Source organism: Alligator mississippiensis, chromosome 6 (genome assembly GCF_030867095.1).
Source record: "Alligator mississippiensis isolate rAllMis1 chromosome 6, rAllMis1, whole genome shotgun sequence".
NCBI lineage: Eukaryota > Metazoa > Chordata > Crocodylia > Alligatoridae > Alligator > Alligator mississippiensis.
The window spans coordinates 87,743,953-87,759,793 of record NC_081829.1 but is presented as its reverse complement, the minus strand read 5'-3'; the positions used below and the strand labels follow the sequence as shown (position 1 = coordinate 87,759,793).

General features: G+C 40.6%; 1 protein-coding gene across 1 annotated transcript; it reads left to right on the top strand.

Annotated features, from left to right (window-relative positions):
• Window positions 1-47: 47 nt before the first annotated feature.
• Window positions 48-15,545, top strand: DENND10 (DENN domain containing 10). The gene is made up of 9 exons (XM_006267209.4): window positions 48-141; window positions 1,850-2,046; window positions 6,166-6,245; window positions 7,816-7,964; window positions 8,220-8,331; window positions 8,703-8,803; window positions 10,494-10,601; window positions 12,073-12,167; window positions 12,812-15,545. Exons 1-9 carry the CDS (start codon window positions 96-98, stop codon window positions 12,986-12,988), a joined length of 1,065 nt encoding a protein of 354 aa, XP_006267271.1. The 5' UTR covers window positions 48-95; the 3' UTR covers window positions 12,989-15,545.
• The last annotated feature ends 296 nt before the right edge of the window (window positions 15,546-15,841 follow it).

The following is a 15,841-nucleotide window of genomic DNA, read 5'->3' as shown; positions in this document are numbered from 1 at the left end:
GGAGGGGAGGGAAGGGGAAGCCGTGCAGGGCGGGCCGGGGCGGGCCGGGGGCCGGGCCGGGCCAGCGGAGGCTGCGCGGGGCTGGAGGCAGGAAGATGGCAGAGCCGGAGACTCAGCTGCTGCTGGGCGTGGGGCTGATCGGTAAGGACGGGGCGGGCGGGCTCTGGGCTTATCCCGGCTCCTCGTCCCCCTGCCCCTCCTGCCCCCGCAGGACACGGAGCCAGGCTGTGCCCGGGGCTGGGGGCTTTTCTGAGACCCCTTGGCCCTAGGAGAGCCCTGCCCAAGCTCTGGGGCTTTCCTCCGGCACCCCAAAGCTCGCCCCCTGTGACACCAGAAAAGGCGTCTCGGAAAAGCGGTGCTTCTGTCGCCCGGGCATAAAAGCCAGCCTCGACGAAGCGATCCCGGCGTGGGGGAGAGCCAGGACCTGCCCTCCGCTTGGTGCCCCCACAGCTGCGTTATTGGAAAGCAGCAGAAAAAGGGGGCACGGGTGCCTCCAAAAGTTTGGGGTGGCCGGCGGTGTGTCTGGGCCCATGTCGTACACCCCGTGTCTATCCTCTGTGCACATAGGAAATGCTGCATCCTGGGGCCGACGGCAGAGGGGAAACACCTAAGACTAGGGTATCCGTTTAGTCCTGCCCAATAATTTCACAACCCGAGCGAGTCCGTTTAACAGTTGAGAGCTCATTTTTGGCCTCCTCAAAGCGCCGTGCTGCAATGGTGGCGGCGGTCAAGGAAGGAACTTAGACCTCATGTTCTGCAAACATTCGTGTTCCTGCTTTATTTTAAGCCCCTGAGTGTTTCCACTGGCATCCATGGGGTTGGTCAGATGTTTAAAGTGAAGTAAGTGTTAAAATATTTGTAGGATTGGGGGTAGGGAGAGCAAAAGTCTTCATCATTAAAAGGACAGGCTTTTAAATAATCCCTCTCTTCAAATGACTGAGATTTTCTGTAGACAAATCTCCAGCAGAGCTGAGATCAGGCTGTTCTGAAGACCAGCCCCTCGTATAAATATAATCTTCAGATTTCAAAGTCCACCGGGGCTGTAAGCGTTGAGTGAAGCACCACAGGAAGAAATCTGACTTTTCCTGAAAATGTGTGTACTGGGTTAATAATATGGGAGTTACTAGAACTTAATGGAGTGCTCAGGAGTTAACTTTCAGTTTCTCGTGGTGCTATGGCCATAAAAAATTGCGTATGCCTCATGTCTGTTTGTAAATGTTTTGTTGTTTTTTAAAATATCCTTGCAAAGGTCAGACATTTGAATGTGTGCAATAGCCAACCGGCAAGAGTTAATTAGGTCTGGCAGCGGATGACTTTTTACTTTATTATTAACTGAGATATATATATATATATATATTTTTTTTTAATGAGATGAACTGAAGAGTAGTTTTAAAGCAGGAGATGAAGCATTATAAGTTACTGAATATTTTTGTTGTTGTTTTTACCTGTGTAAATGAACATTGGTAAAACACATTTAAAGGACTGATTGATTGATTGATTGATAGATATTCTCACTCACTGATATTTACTTCTCACTTCCAAATATAAATGGTATGTTCAGTTCTGGCCTTGAAAAGCACATTTCACTTTCAGTGCACAAGGCTGAAAATTTGCATACCAAGACTTCTCTCAAATAAGATTTTTACAACATTTTCTATATGCCCAAAAGTAAAAGGTTTGTAACTGAAGCATAAATACACAACTTTACTAATAGAGGCATGAGTGGATACCGGTGTGTTTAGGTGTAAAATGGGATGTTAATCTTGATTCCAGTAAAATCTGATTAACCAATCAATTTACTTCCTTGCTGCTGTTTGGCATTCTCACAGTGAACATCTTTCCACCATAGAAAAAGACACCAATGGCGACGCTTTGTGGGTCTGGTGTTTTCCTTCCACCACAACTGAACTGAGGGATCTGTTGCTAAGAAAATGCTGCCTTACAAATGAAAATAAGTTGCTTCACACCTTTTTATTTGGCCAGTATAAGAGGACATGGTTCTACATCACAACAATGGAAGTTCAAGATTCTCCCGTCTTGAAAAAGGTAGGACTGAATTGTGAAGAAGGAATATGTAGGTGCAAGGTTTGCTCAAATACCAGAATTTCACCAAAAAATTGTGTTTTGCACATGTTTTGGTATTTGTAAAAGGAGTTAAAGCCAAGGGCCACATTGTGCCACAAGCTCTGATGATTAAAATGTCCGTTAAAAATAGGAAGAATTTTGCTTAAAACTCAGAGACTTGGTATGAATGTGTATCTTGGGCACAGTGGGGAAGAAAGTTTGTAGAGTCTTTCTAGTCCAGTTGTTCTCCACTTCATTACACTCAAGGCTGACTCTTAGCTTTTGCTCGTTTCCTGACTGAAAAAACGATCGAGCAACTCTTCTGTTGCAAAGAACTCGGACAGCAACAGGTCAGAACATTTTCCTTTCCGAATGGATTACTGTCTGAAATACCTGGGTTTATCTTGTGAATCATGTAGGATTATAACATAATTTTATTACAATGTTTTATTTTTGTTGTGATTTGTGTTTGTGTAGTGTGTATAGAGACGATGGCATAATAACTCAAAATAAAGTCTTATATTGTATGTGCGGGGTGGGTGTATGGGTATGGTGGCATGTGCGTAGGGGGTGGTTTGTGAGGGGGTGTGGCTGTGTGTGTGGCAGGGCGTAGGGTATGTGGGGGTTGTGTGGGGTTTGTGGGGTGTGAGGGAGGGTTGCGAGAACCCCCTCACACTTCCCGTGTTGCAGAGTCCCCGCTGCCAGCAGCAGCAGCAGGTGGTGAGTGCTGGTGGCCTGTGCAGGTGGATAGCTCCAACCAGTGCTGCACGTGGTGGCAAGGAGCACAGCCAGGCTGGCGCACTCTTATGGTGCGGGGCTCTCCGCAGCGTACATGCAGCTCCCAGCACTTGTGCACCCCATGCAATGGAGCTGGCTGCCTGCCTCTCTGGACTCAGTTGGAAATGGAGGGGAGCCCTGGGCCCTGCTTCCTGGTGCAGTCCCGACAGATGTGCACCGGGGGCAGCTGGCTCCATTGCGGCGCGGGGCTTCCCCCAGTGGCGCATGAGTGCAGGGAGCCCGACACGATAAACGCAGGCTGGCCTGGCTGCACTCCTTGCCACCACGTGAAGCACTGGCTGGAGCCATATGCCGGTGGGTGACAGTGCATGTGTGGGTCATGAGTGCCTGCTGCTGCTGCCACTGGCCGTGGGGGCTGTGCATTGTGGGCCATGGGAGTGTGTAGGGCCCCTTACCCACACTGCCAACCCGAGCTCTGCACCCCTGTCGCCTCCCTGGGCACAGGCTCTGCACTTTTGGCAGTCCCAGCTTCGCACTTCCGCCCATCTGCAGCTCTCCCGCCCCTGCCACTTCCCTACCTGCTGACTGGAGCAAGCGCTGCAGCAGGGGCAGGAGGAGGAGCTGCCAGAGGCCAGGGAAGCCGAGCAGGTCCCCTGACATCTTCAGCAATGGCAGCAGCAGCCCCACCTGGAAGCTGCTTGCTGGCTGGGCCAGGCCCTTCAGTGCATGAGGGTGGAAGTGAGGTGTCTGGCTGGGCAGGGTACAATTAGTTGGTGGGTGCCCAGGGGCTGGTTGAAATTGCCTGGTGGGCCGTATTTTGCCCGCCCCAGTGTAGGCGTTTGCATGCCTAACAGTGCTAAGACTGAGTAACACCCCACAGGGTGCCACAAGATCCTTTAGAGAATCATTGCTCTAGCCCAAAGGACCTAGTCTTTAATAGATAACCTTTTCTCTATGAAGTCCTGGGGAAAATGTTTTGTGAATGGCAAATTCATATAATTTATTTACATTTGCTCTTCTGTGGGTAAGCAAAACAGATATAACATCACAGTCCCTCTTTTCCTTCTCTGTGGATAGCAAGAAAAGGGAAAGGCAGGGCAGAGTGGCACCAAAAACTAACTTGTTCAAAAAGGCATGAGCTTTTGAAGGCTACAGCCTATTTCATCAGATGCTAACTGAAAAAAAAGTAGAAGAGAGATATGCATGGATAAAAAAGAGGTAAAGTAGATGTATCTTTGGGAGTTAATACATACAACTCCCTTTTGAAATAGTTGAGATAGCTTGAAGCATATGCAAAGGTGAATTTGACTCCTGGATGCATTAAAGGTATCTTTGTTGGTAGGGCAGTTCATTTAATTATTATTGTCTGCTTCTATATAGATATAGAAATAGGAGGTTAAAATAAAAGTTCTTCCTTGCCCTGACAAGTTTACAATTTGAAGTTTAGGCACAAGAAATGATAAAAGAATAACGGTTATTGGCAGAGGCAAAGGGAGGCGGTTACAGCCTTCTGTGTGGATGGACGGCTTCTGTAAATTGATTGAAAGACAGCTGGTCTCTGCATGGTTTTAAGGTGTCTCCCTCTTTTTTTTTTTTTAATGGCAGGACTACATTTTCTTCCAGTGGAAGATTGGAGCTGATAGACCTGGCAAGGAGGCTGATTTTAATTAGGAAGAGTGGTACTGAAAACAGGGCGGCTACTCCTGGCAGAAGGAGTAATATGGAAGAAGATGTGAAGATCAGTGGGACAAAGGAATGAAATAAGTCAGATGAGAAGCTTAGGGTTTGAAAGGATTGATAGGTAGAAATATAGTAAGAGATCTAGGCAGGGCACCATTATACATAGTTTCATAGTTTCTAGGGTCGGAAGGGACCTGAACAGATCATCAAGTCTGACCCCTTGCCCTGGGCAGGAACGAGTGCTGGGATCATAATACCCCAGCCAAATATCTACCCAACCTCCTCTTGAAGACCCCCCAGGTAGGGGAGAGTACCACCTCACTTGAGAACCCATTCCAGAGCCTGGCAGCCCTAACCGTAAAGTAATCTCTTGATATCTCCTCCCAATCGATTTGTGGCCGTTATTCCTTGTTATCCCAGGTGGTGCCTGGAGGAACAGAGCCTCACCTATTTTCTGCTGGTCCCCCTCGTGAGTTTATAGACGGCCACCAGATCCCTTCTCAGCCTTCTCCTGTGAAGGCTGAATAGATTCAGGCCCTTTAGCCTCTCTTCATAGGGCCTGGCCTGCTGCCCCCGACCATGCGAGTGGCCCTCCTCTGGACCATCTCAAGATTAGTCACATCCCTGTTGAAGTGCAGTGCCCAGAATTGGATGCAGTACTCCAACTGCGGCCTGACCAGCACCGCATATACTTGATGTTCTTGCTGCATCTTGTATCCTGTTGGTTTTTCAGCAGCTTTCAAAACTGCAGGCCAGGCTTTGAAGCTTTCCTAGCTACACCCTGTTTGACTGTATACACTCCTCCTTTCCCTTCCTGACAGAGGGAAATATTTGCAGACTCACAGGATACTACTTGCACCTAATTTTCTGTCAAACCTGCACCATCTCTGAATTTTTTCCATGGGTATCAGATAGCATTTGAAGAGTGTTTGATGGTGCAGAACTGTAGGGTCAAATATGTAAGATCCAGGCTTGAATGTGTGTTGGAAAAGAGCTGTTACATCTTATAGCTACAAACAACGGCAAGAGGTTTTTCATATTATATTAGTTTTCTTAGAAGTGCAGATTACTTTTATCAGAAATGAGCAATGTGCAGAGAGATCTCGTAGTATTTTTTGTGTTGATACATGATGTGTTGTCTTTTTCTGAATGGTTTTGTACATGCATACCTTTACTTATTGGTCATTTAAATACTGCAGATATACTTGTATCCTCTGTTCTTTATGTAGTGTTGAGACTCTCAGCTAGTTTGTTGTAAGGCTTGTACCTCTATGGCATTCTCTAATATGCTCTTAAGGAAAAAGCACTAGACGGTTACCCCTGCTATGCTCTTATTCTAATATGACTCCTCATGCCCTTCCTGCATATCCACAAGGTTATGGTCTTCTCACTGCACTCTAACCTCATCTCCCATATGAGATTAATGAGGGGAAAAGTAACTCTCCTTATAATTTCACTTGGTCCACCAAATATTAAAACTCCTGACTATGGACGTAGGTCAAGCCTATTAGCCATGTCACTTCTACAGTTTTATGAATAAAGCCTATTACTGTGTCTCATTTTCCTGGTACTGTGATGTCTGGCATGAGCGTTGCATTTGAGTTTCTTAATGTAAACATTTACCTCGACTGAAATGGAAATATATAAAGCAACGTGCATTTTTTTTCTGTGTGTTTTGGACAGGTGACTCATTTTTCAATTGTCCTGACTGCCAAAGATTTTAACCCGGAGAAGTATGCAGCCTTCACTAGGATATTGTGTAGGTCTGTATGAAAGCTGTATGTAGTACTAAAGTTTAAATATTTGGATCTTGCCAAAATGGGAGATTGAACTTTGTTTGCATTTTGTCTGGCAGCATGGCAATCTGTTGGGATCTTGGGTTACTATTTGTTATTCCAGATATATAAATTCTAGACTGGTGATTCCTTTGATCTGGTTGTTTTGTATTTGTGCAGTAAATATTAGGACAGAGTCAAATGTTTGACTTTTTTTAACCCATGTGCTCTCGTAGGTTTTGGGCTCTTGGATTTCTGTAGCTTTTGCAGACCAAGCTCACTGAATATGCCATTGAATATCCCCTGTGGCTGTAGCTCTGTGTTCTTGCAATATCTGTCCTATAGCAGAAGGGGAGGAACCCCCATTCCTTTCTGTCCTTTCACATCCTCATCCCCTCATAATCAATGGCCCGTGTGCCAGGCATTCCCCTTTAACAAGATCGTGGTCCCTCATTCCCATAATTATAATTACAAAGAAATAATATTGGATGTCACTATGTTGGACTCTAACGGGAGGAGCTGGAAGGTGCTGGCTAATCAGCTGCCTCATTCTCTAGAATTGGTTAAAGATGTAGTTATGGGCAGTCCCTGAAACTGGGGAATAGATTAAATGCAGCATTTGCATTATAAGCAGACAAGCAAAGAGATGCTATCAAATGGAATGTAAGCTCTATCAGATACTGGAGAGCCTTGAAGATAATTCAGTTTTAGTGCTGCATAAAATAGTTTAGTTGTGGCTCTTTTTGTGGATCACTTTAACATAGATTTATAAAATGATCCCCTTTCCCCATCCAGCTTTGATTTCTGAATAGTCTGTGGGGAAAATACTAGTTGAATTCAAAGTGAATGTGACAGCTTTGTAGCTAAACTGAAATGAAAGATAAACTGCAGCACCATTTTTAAATAAGCTGTTTAAGATTTAAGTATGTTGTCCCTACATCTGAATTGGTTTCCATTTTCCTAGAAGAAACTTGGTTAGAGCACACTGGAAAGAGAAGGATTAACAAGAAGGGAGAGTTTTCTGTATACTAGGGACAGAATTAAAGTGTGTTTGCTTTCTGCCTCCTGTACAGCACTTCTGTCCTAATGTTCCTTTGATAATTCATGATGTAGATAATGCAGCTAGTCGCTGCTTTAAAAGTTGTAAGAGGGATACAAAAATTGTTTTTCCCCTTCCTGAAACACACATCTTATAAAGTTGTGCAGAAATGTTCTCGTTCTTAACCTCGGCCATGTTAATACGGCTCGGGTTCTTGCACCTAGACTATTTCTTTGTATGTGTCAAGGTTTTACCCTGAAATTGTAGCTCTTACCGACTTGTAAAAGAGCAAATTCTATTTGGAACGCGAGTCAACCATCGGTCCAAAAAGACAGGCAAGCTTTTGTGTGCGTGCTGAAAGGCTTTTCTTCTAGTATTTAAAACCAGCATCAATCACATGCCTAAATTCTGAATTCTTTCAAATAAGTGCGTTGGTGACACCATGATTTTTTAATATGTCTGATCATACTATTTGCAGTCATAGTCAGAAACCAGGCCTTTATTTTTATTTTTGTACAGAATCTATTTGAAGTATGGAAGCCCAGTTAAAATGATGGAGAGTTACATTGCAGTTCTTACGAAGGGTATCTGCCAGAGTGAAGAAAATGGATCTTTCCTCAGCAAAGATTTTGATGCCCGAAAGGCTTATCTTGCAGGTTCAATCAAAGGTTAATTATTTTTTTTAATCTAACTACTTTGGGTCTTGTTTAAATACATTGTGAGAACCATTGTAATGTCAGTCTGCATTCATATGAAATAGATTTACAATCATATTTCCAAACAGTGTTTCAATAAGTAACTAATATCAACTCTTTTAATATATTTTGATTATAATGATGTCTGTCATCTAGTCAGTCTCTTTAAAACTACTGCCAGTCAGTACATTTGCAATACTATAATCTGTCTTTCTTTCACTCTCTTAGATATAGTTTCTCAATTTGGAATGGAAATGGTTATCTTATACACTGCACTTATGTTAAAGAAAAGAATCGTAGTGTATCACCCTAGAATAGAAGCCATCCAGGAGTTTACCAGGTACAACATATATTTGTAAATACTGTGAGCCCTGATTTAGAAAAGTATCGAGACCCAGGAAAATGCTCAAGGAAATGTTTTAAGTTAAGCACATGCTAAAGTTGTATTGACATCAGTGGAGCTTAAACACATGTAAGTGCTTTCCTAAATCGGGGCTCTGAGCAGCAGAACTAATAATAAAGTTTCTGCAACCATCAATATTAGAAGAAAGTTCAACAGAGTGTATGGAGGGAGGGAGCCTTGTATTATTGTATTAAAGAGACTCTTAATGTCACCGTTGATATTTGTCTTTAAACATTTATGGCTGTAAGTGCATTGATTAGTACAAGCAACCATAAATTAAGTTTCAAATGCCAACTTCATTTCCTCAGGACACTACCTGCTTTAGTATGGCATAGACAAGACTGGTCAATTCTTCATTCCTATGTACATCTAGATGATGATGAACTGGAAGCATTAAAGACCTGTCCAGGTAGGGGTAACAAGTTACCAGTTCAGCCTGATTCATAGTATTGATTTCATCTTTGGTAAAGCAACACCCTATAGTATTTTTTTCTCCCGAAGAATCTGATACTGTGTCCCTCATGAGCTCACTTCTCAAAGCATAATTCAGTTTGGTTTTCAGATTACTGTAGAAATCAGATTGTACGGTTCTGTTTTCTTTGAGGGGTAGGGAGAGAGAGAGATATTAGTGCGATTTTACCAAGCAAATAAATAGTTCTGTTGCTGATTCCAGATGGTGTCTCCCTCACCCTTCCCCAGTGCATGTTAGAGCTGCAAGTGATTTTTCTTCTTTACTTTTGCTTTTTGCTATTGTTTTAGATCTAATGGATTGAAAAACCTTAATGTGCAGTGTTACATGGAAGTGTTGGTAACAGGCCTCACATTGTAATAGTGTTTGTTACCTTCAAAGACTTTTACATTGGTGATCAGTAACTTCTTATTTTTTGAGTTAAATTAACTCATTAATGGATATTTCATTATATATCTTAGAACTGAGTTTTGACTGTTTTATGGTGATAGTTAAGGACTGTGGGGTTTAGCCAAAAATGGGCTCCAAGTAATAGGAGTCTGATTTATGACTCCACTGTATGGCAGATATTGTAAATTTATATCATGCTTGAAAAAGCTCTTGGCTTGTATGTCTCGTGGGGGCTGAGGGGGGGTGCACGTGCACACATGCTCCTGGTGCTTTATGTAAAAATAAAAAAACCACAAAACATAATTTGCTTATATTTGGTTTAGCTTTCATTTAAAGTCCTGTATATGAAGACTTTTGTCTTCTTTCCGGACACTAGCAATATACTCGTATCCGTAAAGCCACCAAAGAGTTGGGAAAGTTCTGTTCTCTGTTTGTGCCTCTGCAGATTGACCTGAGCAAAGCAGAAGCAATGAAAGAGATAAGGTGATGGGAATACGTTAAAATATAAAGTTAGATATATAGCACCGGGAGTATAAGCCAAGACCTTACACACATCATTTGTGCATGTATGTGTCTATATACTTTGGTTAGTCTATAAGATGTAAATCTACCCTGCCCTATACTCCTGCACAAAGCTGGACATGAGAGAATGAAGAAAGGACTTTATGAACTTCCTTGCTCTTGACTCACACAGATGGTAATTTGAACATTTAATTTTGACCATTAGTATGTGTTTCTGTTCTTCAAAATTGCTAAACACGTTTACAGAGAAGAGCTATTTTGGGAAATGCACTGAGTTGTACCTACTAGCATGCTGTCGATTGGAACATGTGATGCTACAGCTGCAAAATTATGATTCAAACAACAGCAAAGGACATCTGAGTGGAGCCTCTTAAATACAGATTAGCCTTTTGAAAGTAAACACAGTTCCATTTTTAGGAATATTTTGAGCAGTGTGAGTGTTTTGACATTGGAAAACAAACCTCCTTATTACAGCTGATGTTTGTTCTTCCACGCTTAGTGCTATTAAAATTCAATTTTAAATCTTTGGGGGAAACAATTCTTCAGGCCTAGCTGAAAGCCCACTGATCTAGAGAGGGACTCCTTTGCAGTAGCTGTTGAGTCAGATGCTTAGTTTTAAAATAATTGTAGCATACACTGTTTTGTATGTGCACATATGATGTGTGTGTTATCGGAAATTTTCCTTGCTTGGTAACTCTGGTTAATCTCTACCATCCAGGTTATATTGCTGGATTTACAGATCCCGAAGTGAGTAATAGACCGGATCTCTATGACGTGTATGTGAATTTGGCAGATAGCGAAATTACCGTTTCCCCGCTAGTGAAAGGTGGGTTGGTTGCTGTTTGCCTTTGGGATGCTTTTATTGGTTTGCATTATTACTCCAGCATAGAGCCACATATATAAAAACAAAAACAAAAAACCCCCATTTTGATCATGTTTTCATGCATATTCGAAAACTCTAGTTTCTAGTGCTTGATAGTCCTTCCCCATTGAGAGCTAAAAGGCCTGTGGTAAATCCAGGCTATAGGAATGCCTTCCTGGATGTGGATGAAAATGGAGCAGGTAGGGACCTGTATAAATATATAGACACTTTCATTAGCTATATATGGTGCATTGTAAATTTACAGTTGTAACCCATGTGTGTGTGTTCTTTGTGAACTATACCTGGGTCCAGCCTAGTAATGCCCAGATTTCTAGTGGTATGCTGACTTGGGTTCCTAAATCTTAATGAAAATTTGTGGTATTTAGGCTTCCAAGTGTCTAAGGGTTGAAATGTTTAGGCACCTAAATCCTTTCAATATCTCCTTAAAAATGAGACTTAAGCTTTTAAGTCAGTTAGGCAATGTAAGATTGAGCAGAATAAAGTGCCTTTTTAAAGCATCGCAAATTTTTCTTTCCCTTTACATATCCTACTGAACTGGGTTTCGTATCCACTTAGACATTGACAGGAAATGCTGCTTGCAAAACTTGCAGTGCATGACAGATAAGGCATTTGAGCAGTAGGACATCTTAAACTTACTGCTTTAAAAACAGGCAAATTAATTCTTTTATGGATGTTGAATAACTGATATTAAGAAGGGGACTCATAATTTGGTTGCCATCGATTTCAGTTTGTAGTTTGCATACGCGTGTATATATTGCTGCTATGAACAGATAATCATCCTTTAAAAATAAGCCATTCATTTGTAAGTGCCTTAGTAATGGAATTGGAGAGGGGAGGATGTGTGTAAAATATTTAAGCTTTCATCAGAATTGTATGATATGTTGTAAATTGACATTTGAAACCCCTGGGTGCATTTTATTTGCACTCTACCAGGATCCAGTGCATTAAGGACCAGATTTCTGACCGTATTCTGATTTAGGAACCTACATTAAAACTTGGTGGATTTCGGCTCTTATGTGTCAAAGGGATGTACTATTTTTAAATATAAAGAAAAAAATATAACTTGGTTATATTTGGTTTAGCTGTCACTTAAAGTCCTGGATATAAAGATTTTGTGTCTGCCTTCTGGAAACTAGCAATGTACTTCGCATCAATAAAGCCAGCGAAGAGCTTGGAAAGTTCTGTTGTCTGTTTGTACTTTAGCAGATTGACGTGAGCCAAAAGGAAGCAATAAAGAAGATAAGGTGATGGGCATACATTAAAATATAAAGTTTCTAGTTATGGTTTTAATATGAAAGCGGCATAGGAAATCTTACTCCTCCTGCCACGTGTATATACTTTCAGAGAGCTACGGGTACAATCTAGCTGAGTTAGATGATCTGAATAAACATACGATGTATTTTCTGTTTCCCAGAGCCGATGACGATGGGAAAATTGCACAAAGAAATTGGACAGCTAATTGTTCAGTCTGCAGAAGATCCAGATAAATCAGACAGTCAAGTCATTAAGGTTAATCTTTTTTTTAATTTTTACATTATTTTTACCATTAACACTTCTGTTATATTTATTCTCTCTCTTTCTAAATCTAAAGTGCAGGATTCTCTTCCTTCTCCCCCAGGCTCAGATCTGTCACAGTATCTGGTTTATAAATACTACTGTACATAGAATAACACTGCTAGGAAAGTTAGTTATAGTAGTATTAATATTAACTAATGCATAGTGTGTTGGAACACTGTGCCACTGCAGGAAATGTCAGGCATTCTTTCTACGTATTGAACTTGAAGTAACAAGATACTGTAACGGTGTCAGATTTTATGATCTCCCATTTGCTTCACTTGTAGTGTATGCTTCTTCAAAATTTAAAGATTCACCTTTAAAGTGCTGCTCTTTTTATTTCTTCACACACCGTGCATTTGGTTTTCAGAAAAAATGTACAGCCCTGTAAACTCCTGGGCACTTTGCTGTCCCTGAATTAAATATTTTGCCATTTCACAGAAAAAAAAAAAATTTTTTTTCTTATTTAAAAAATGGCATTTTGATATTATCAACCAATTATTTTCCTGGCATTTTATTTGTAAATTATCGATTTTATACAATTAAAACATTGTCCTACCGTTGTATTCATCCCCCGCTTCTCTTTTTGTGCTTTTAAGGATATTTCATTGAAGACAAAAGAAATCTTGAGTACTCTGGCATCATTTACTGAAGCTTCTGATGATGGTGAGAAACCAACACTTAATATTGAAGCTCTAAAACAAAAGCGATTTCCACCCGCTACCGAAAACTTTCTTTATCATTTAGCAGCTGCTGAACAAATGCTTAAGATATGACTACGTCGGTGTACTTCAGTGTTACGGACCAATACAAAACGATTCTCTTTACCATACTGCTATGAATATCCAATAATTATGTAAGAAAATTAAAGATATCAAATGTTATATTTTTAATGATGTAATGCAAGATATAGAAGATCAACCTGGAACGTTATGGACGCGCATTTGGAAACATTTCCAGTCTTTCTGTTTTTTTCTGACAATAACAATTTACATAGAAGGGGCAAATAGTGTAAAGCACAAGTAGGAATGGGGCACTTGGCTCTCGGCTCGTGCCTTTTGAGCCTTTCTCCTTATGAGAGGAGGGAAATGGAAATTTTAGAACATAACATTGGATGTCCTGGTTTAAATAAATGAAATGGAATACTTTCAGCCCAACAGACACAACTGGAAAATATCTAAAACTAAAATTATACCCATTTTTCTTTTTTTGCATAGTCATAAAGTGATAGTTTATTTCAGTCAGCAGCCTGAAACTAACTCTTCTTTCTGAAAGAATTTAGGGTTGTTTTTTTTTTTTAAATGAGGAGACCTCCCTTCTGAGCCAAACATCCAATGTATCTGCAGAAATGTCCACAAAGCCTGTCAAAAGGTTCTGCAGTAGCACTTTGTTATATTCAAAATATAACTTTTTTTTTTCCTGTCCTTTGTACATATGAGCTATAGCATGTGGTTTTACATAGAGATTTTATACTTCTGATTAAAACTTTAGTAATCCATATTTATACTGTTAAAGAACTGAATGTTTGGTATGCTGAAACTGTTAGAGCTCATCACTAATTATGTACAAGCAATATTCATTTGAAAAAAGTTTGTTTACATATAAATTAAGGAAGTCTATTTTAGATTATGGATAAGGAAGTAGGCATTTATGTATCAAATGGCTACTTATTACAGCTAAAAAATCTGAAAGTACTACCTTTTATAATCCCCTATTTTCAGGGGTGTTTAATTCTACTCTGTTCTCTCTGGATGGAAACTTTTTAGTTTGTCTGAATGCAGCTGGTTTTGTCTCTCTAAGAACTGCCCTTGACTGTATTTGCAGATCAGTGCTCCATATCTTTTTCATTTATAAACTTTAAAGGTTGGAGGGGCTGTTGTTCATGGTTTTTGTTTTTTAAAACACTCCTTTAGTATGGCTGCTTTTGTTTTCAGATGTTTTTAACGGTCCAAAATTCAACGCTTAAGATACGTAGAAGGAAATGCATTTAAGGCCTGATCTAAAATCCCTCAAAATCAGTACGTGTCTTTGAGTTGATTTGAATATATTTTGGATCAGATCTTTAACATTGCAGTAGTTATCATACAGTTGCCTGCCTGAAATGATTTACATGGCTTCTTAAAAATTCTTTAATGAGCCTTATGTAAAATAGCGTGTGGTTTTGAATCATCACAAAAAAATCATTTGCAAATTATTATATTTTGTGTTTGTTTAGGTGATTCTCTTGTTGAATATTTCTTTACTGTTTGTCTCAGACATTTCATTGTAAGGGTTTTTGTAAGAAAACAAATGAAACTTAAATTTGCACTTCAGGAATTATACACCTAGCACAGATATGCCTCTAAATAATTATGATGCTATTTGTCCTGAGCTCTTGCCCTGTGTATTTCACGTTGATTGTGCTTGATTAGTCTTGGTCATCAAAAGTCATAGGCTTCATCTCTTATGTTACAACAAAATGGTAATATTTAGTACTTGGTAGCTTAAAGCGTTGAAACATTATAAATACCTAGGTCAAAAAACTAGAATTTATTTTTATTTATATTGTATGCACAGTGAGATGACTTAAGCATGTTCTTGTGGTAGGTGGGAGATAGTTTTGATTCAGTGTGCAAAACTGGAGTTCTCTTCTTTCCCCAGATGATACAAATGTTTGTAGGAGAAATGGGTCACTGGCCTTGTGTTGAAGTTCTGTATCACCTGCATTTCTACAGCCTCTTTTCCAGGAATAGCAAAAAAGGGCCAGTCTAGTAATAATCAGATTGTCTTCTTGAGACACAAAAAATAAGTGATCTTGGAGAGAGAATATCAGCGTGTGATCCTTCAGAACTTGGCAAAACAAACTGTGCCTAGTGGCCAGTGCCTCTCTTCCAAGTGAAGTCTTGACACATACAGACTTCACAGTGTTTCAAAAGGGGATTTTGAATCCAGCTGGTCAAGTTAGCAACCCTGTACTCATCCTGTTCTGCGCTGAATTGTAACAGTGTGAGATACCACATTAGTTCTGGTTTCTGGCCTGTTCTTGATATGTTCGATCAACGTGTTTTGCAACTGTTAGCTCTGGAAACTCAGTCTTTGTATGAAGCGGTATCCTTTATTATTCATTTAGTGGTAAAGATTGCACAGGTTAAATTCTCAGTTACGCCTGCTCACCCCTATTGCCTTTAAGGGTTGTGTAAGTAGGGAGAAGAGGCCTTACAGTTGAAACGTGCTAATGCTGATGCCAAAGTCAGACCAGGATCCAACTCCCTTATAACTGTATTAACTCTGTTGTGTACCCAGGAGGTTAAATCATTAAAAACATATGCAAAATAAAATGAATCCAAATGTGAAGAGAGTCTGTTGAATGAAATGGTGCCCTTTTTTAGACATTTCTTGAACCCAAGAACACCTTAAAGTGGCAAGTGCTCTTCTCCTTCTCCCCTTACCCCCAGTTCCTTGGGGCTGGTGTATGGGTGGGACTAACCTAACTTTCAGTTAAGAACGCGCAGTGTGTTTTTGTTGCTTTTTCTTGGGAGGGAGGGGAAGTTCCCAAATAATTATACCAGGGTAAACCCTGAAAAGTGCTAACACTGCAGTAGCCTGTTGATGTAAGGGAAAGGGAGTAAACTGTACTGATGAACAGCACC

What these genes read in the sequence shown, in the direction of transcription:
- DENND10 (XM_006267209.4), top strand. Translation starts at nt 96, where the DNA reads ATGGCAGAGCCGGAGACTCAGCTGCTGCTGGGCGTGGGGCTGATCG. An exon ending in GCTGGGCGTGGGGCTGATCG is followed by an intron (nt 142 to 1,849) that starts GTAAGGACGGGG and finishes TTTCCACCATAG; the next exon opens with AAAAAGACACCAATGGCGAC. An exon ending in TTCACTAGGATATTGTGTAG is followed by an intron (nt 6,246 to 7,815) that starts GTCTGTATGAAA and finishes ATTTTTGTACAG; the next exon opens with AATCTATTTGAAGTATGGAA.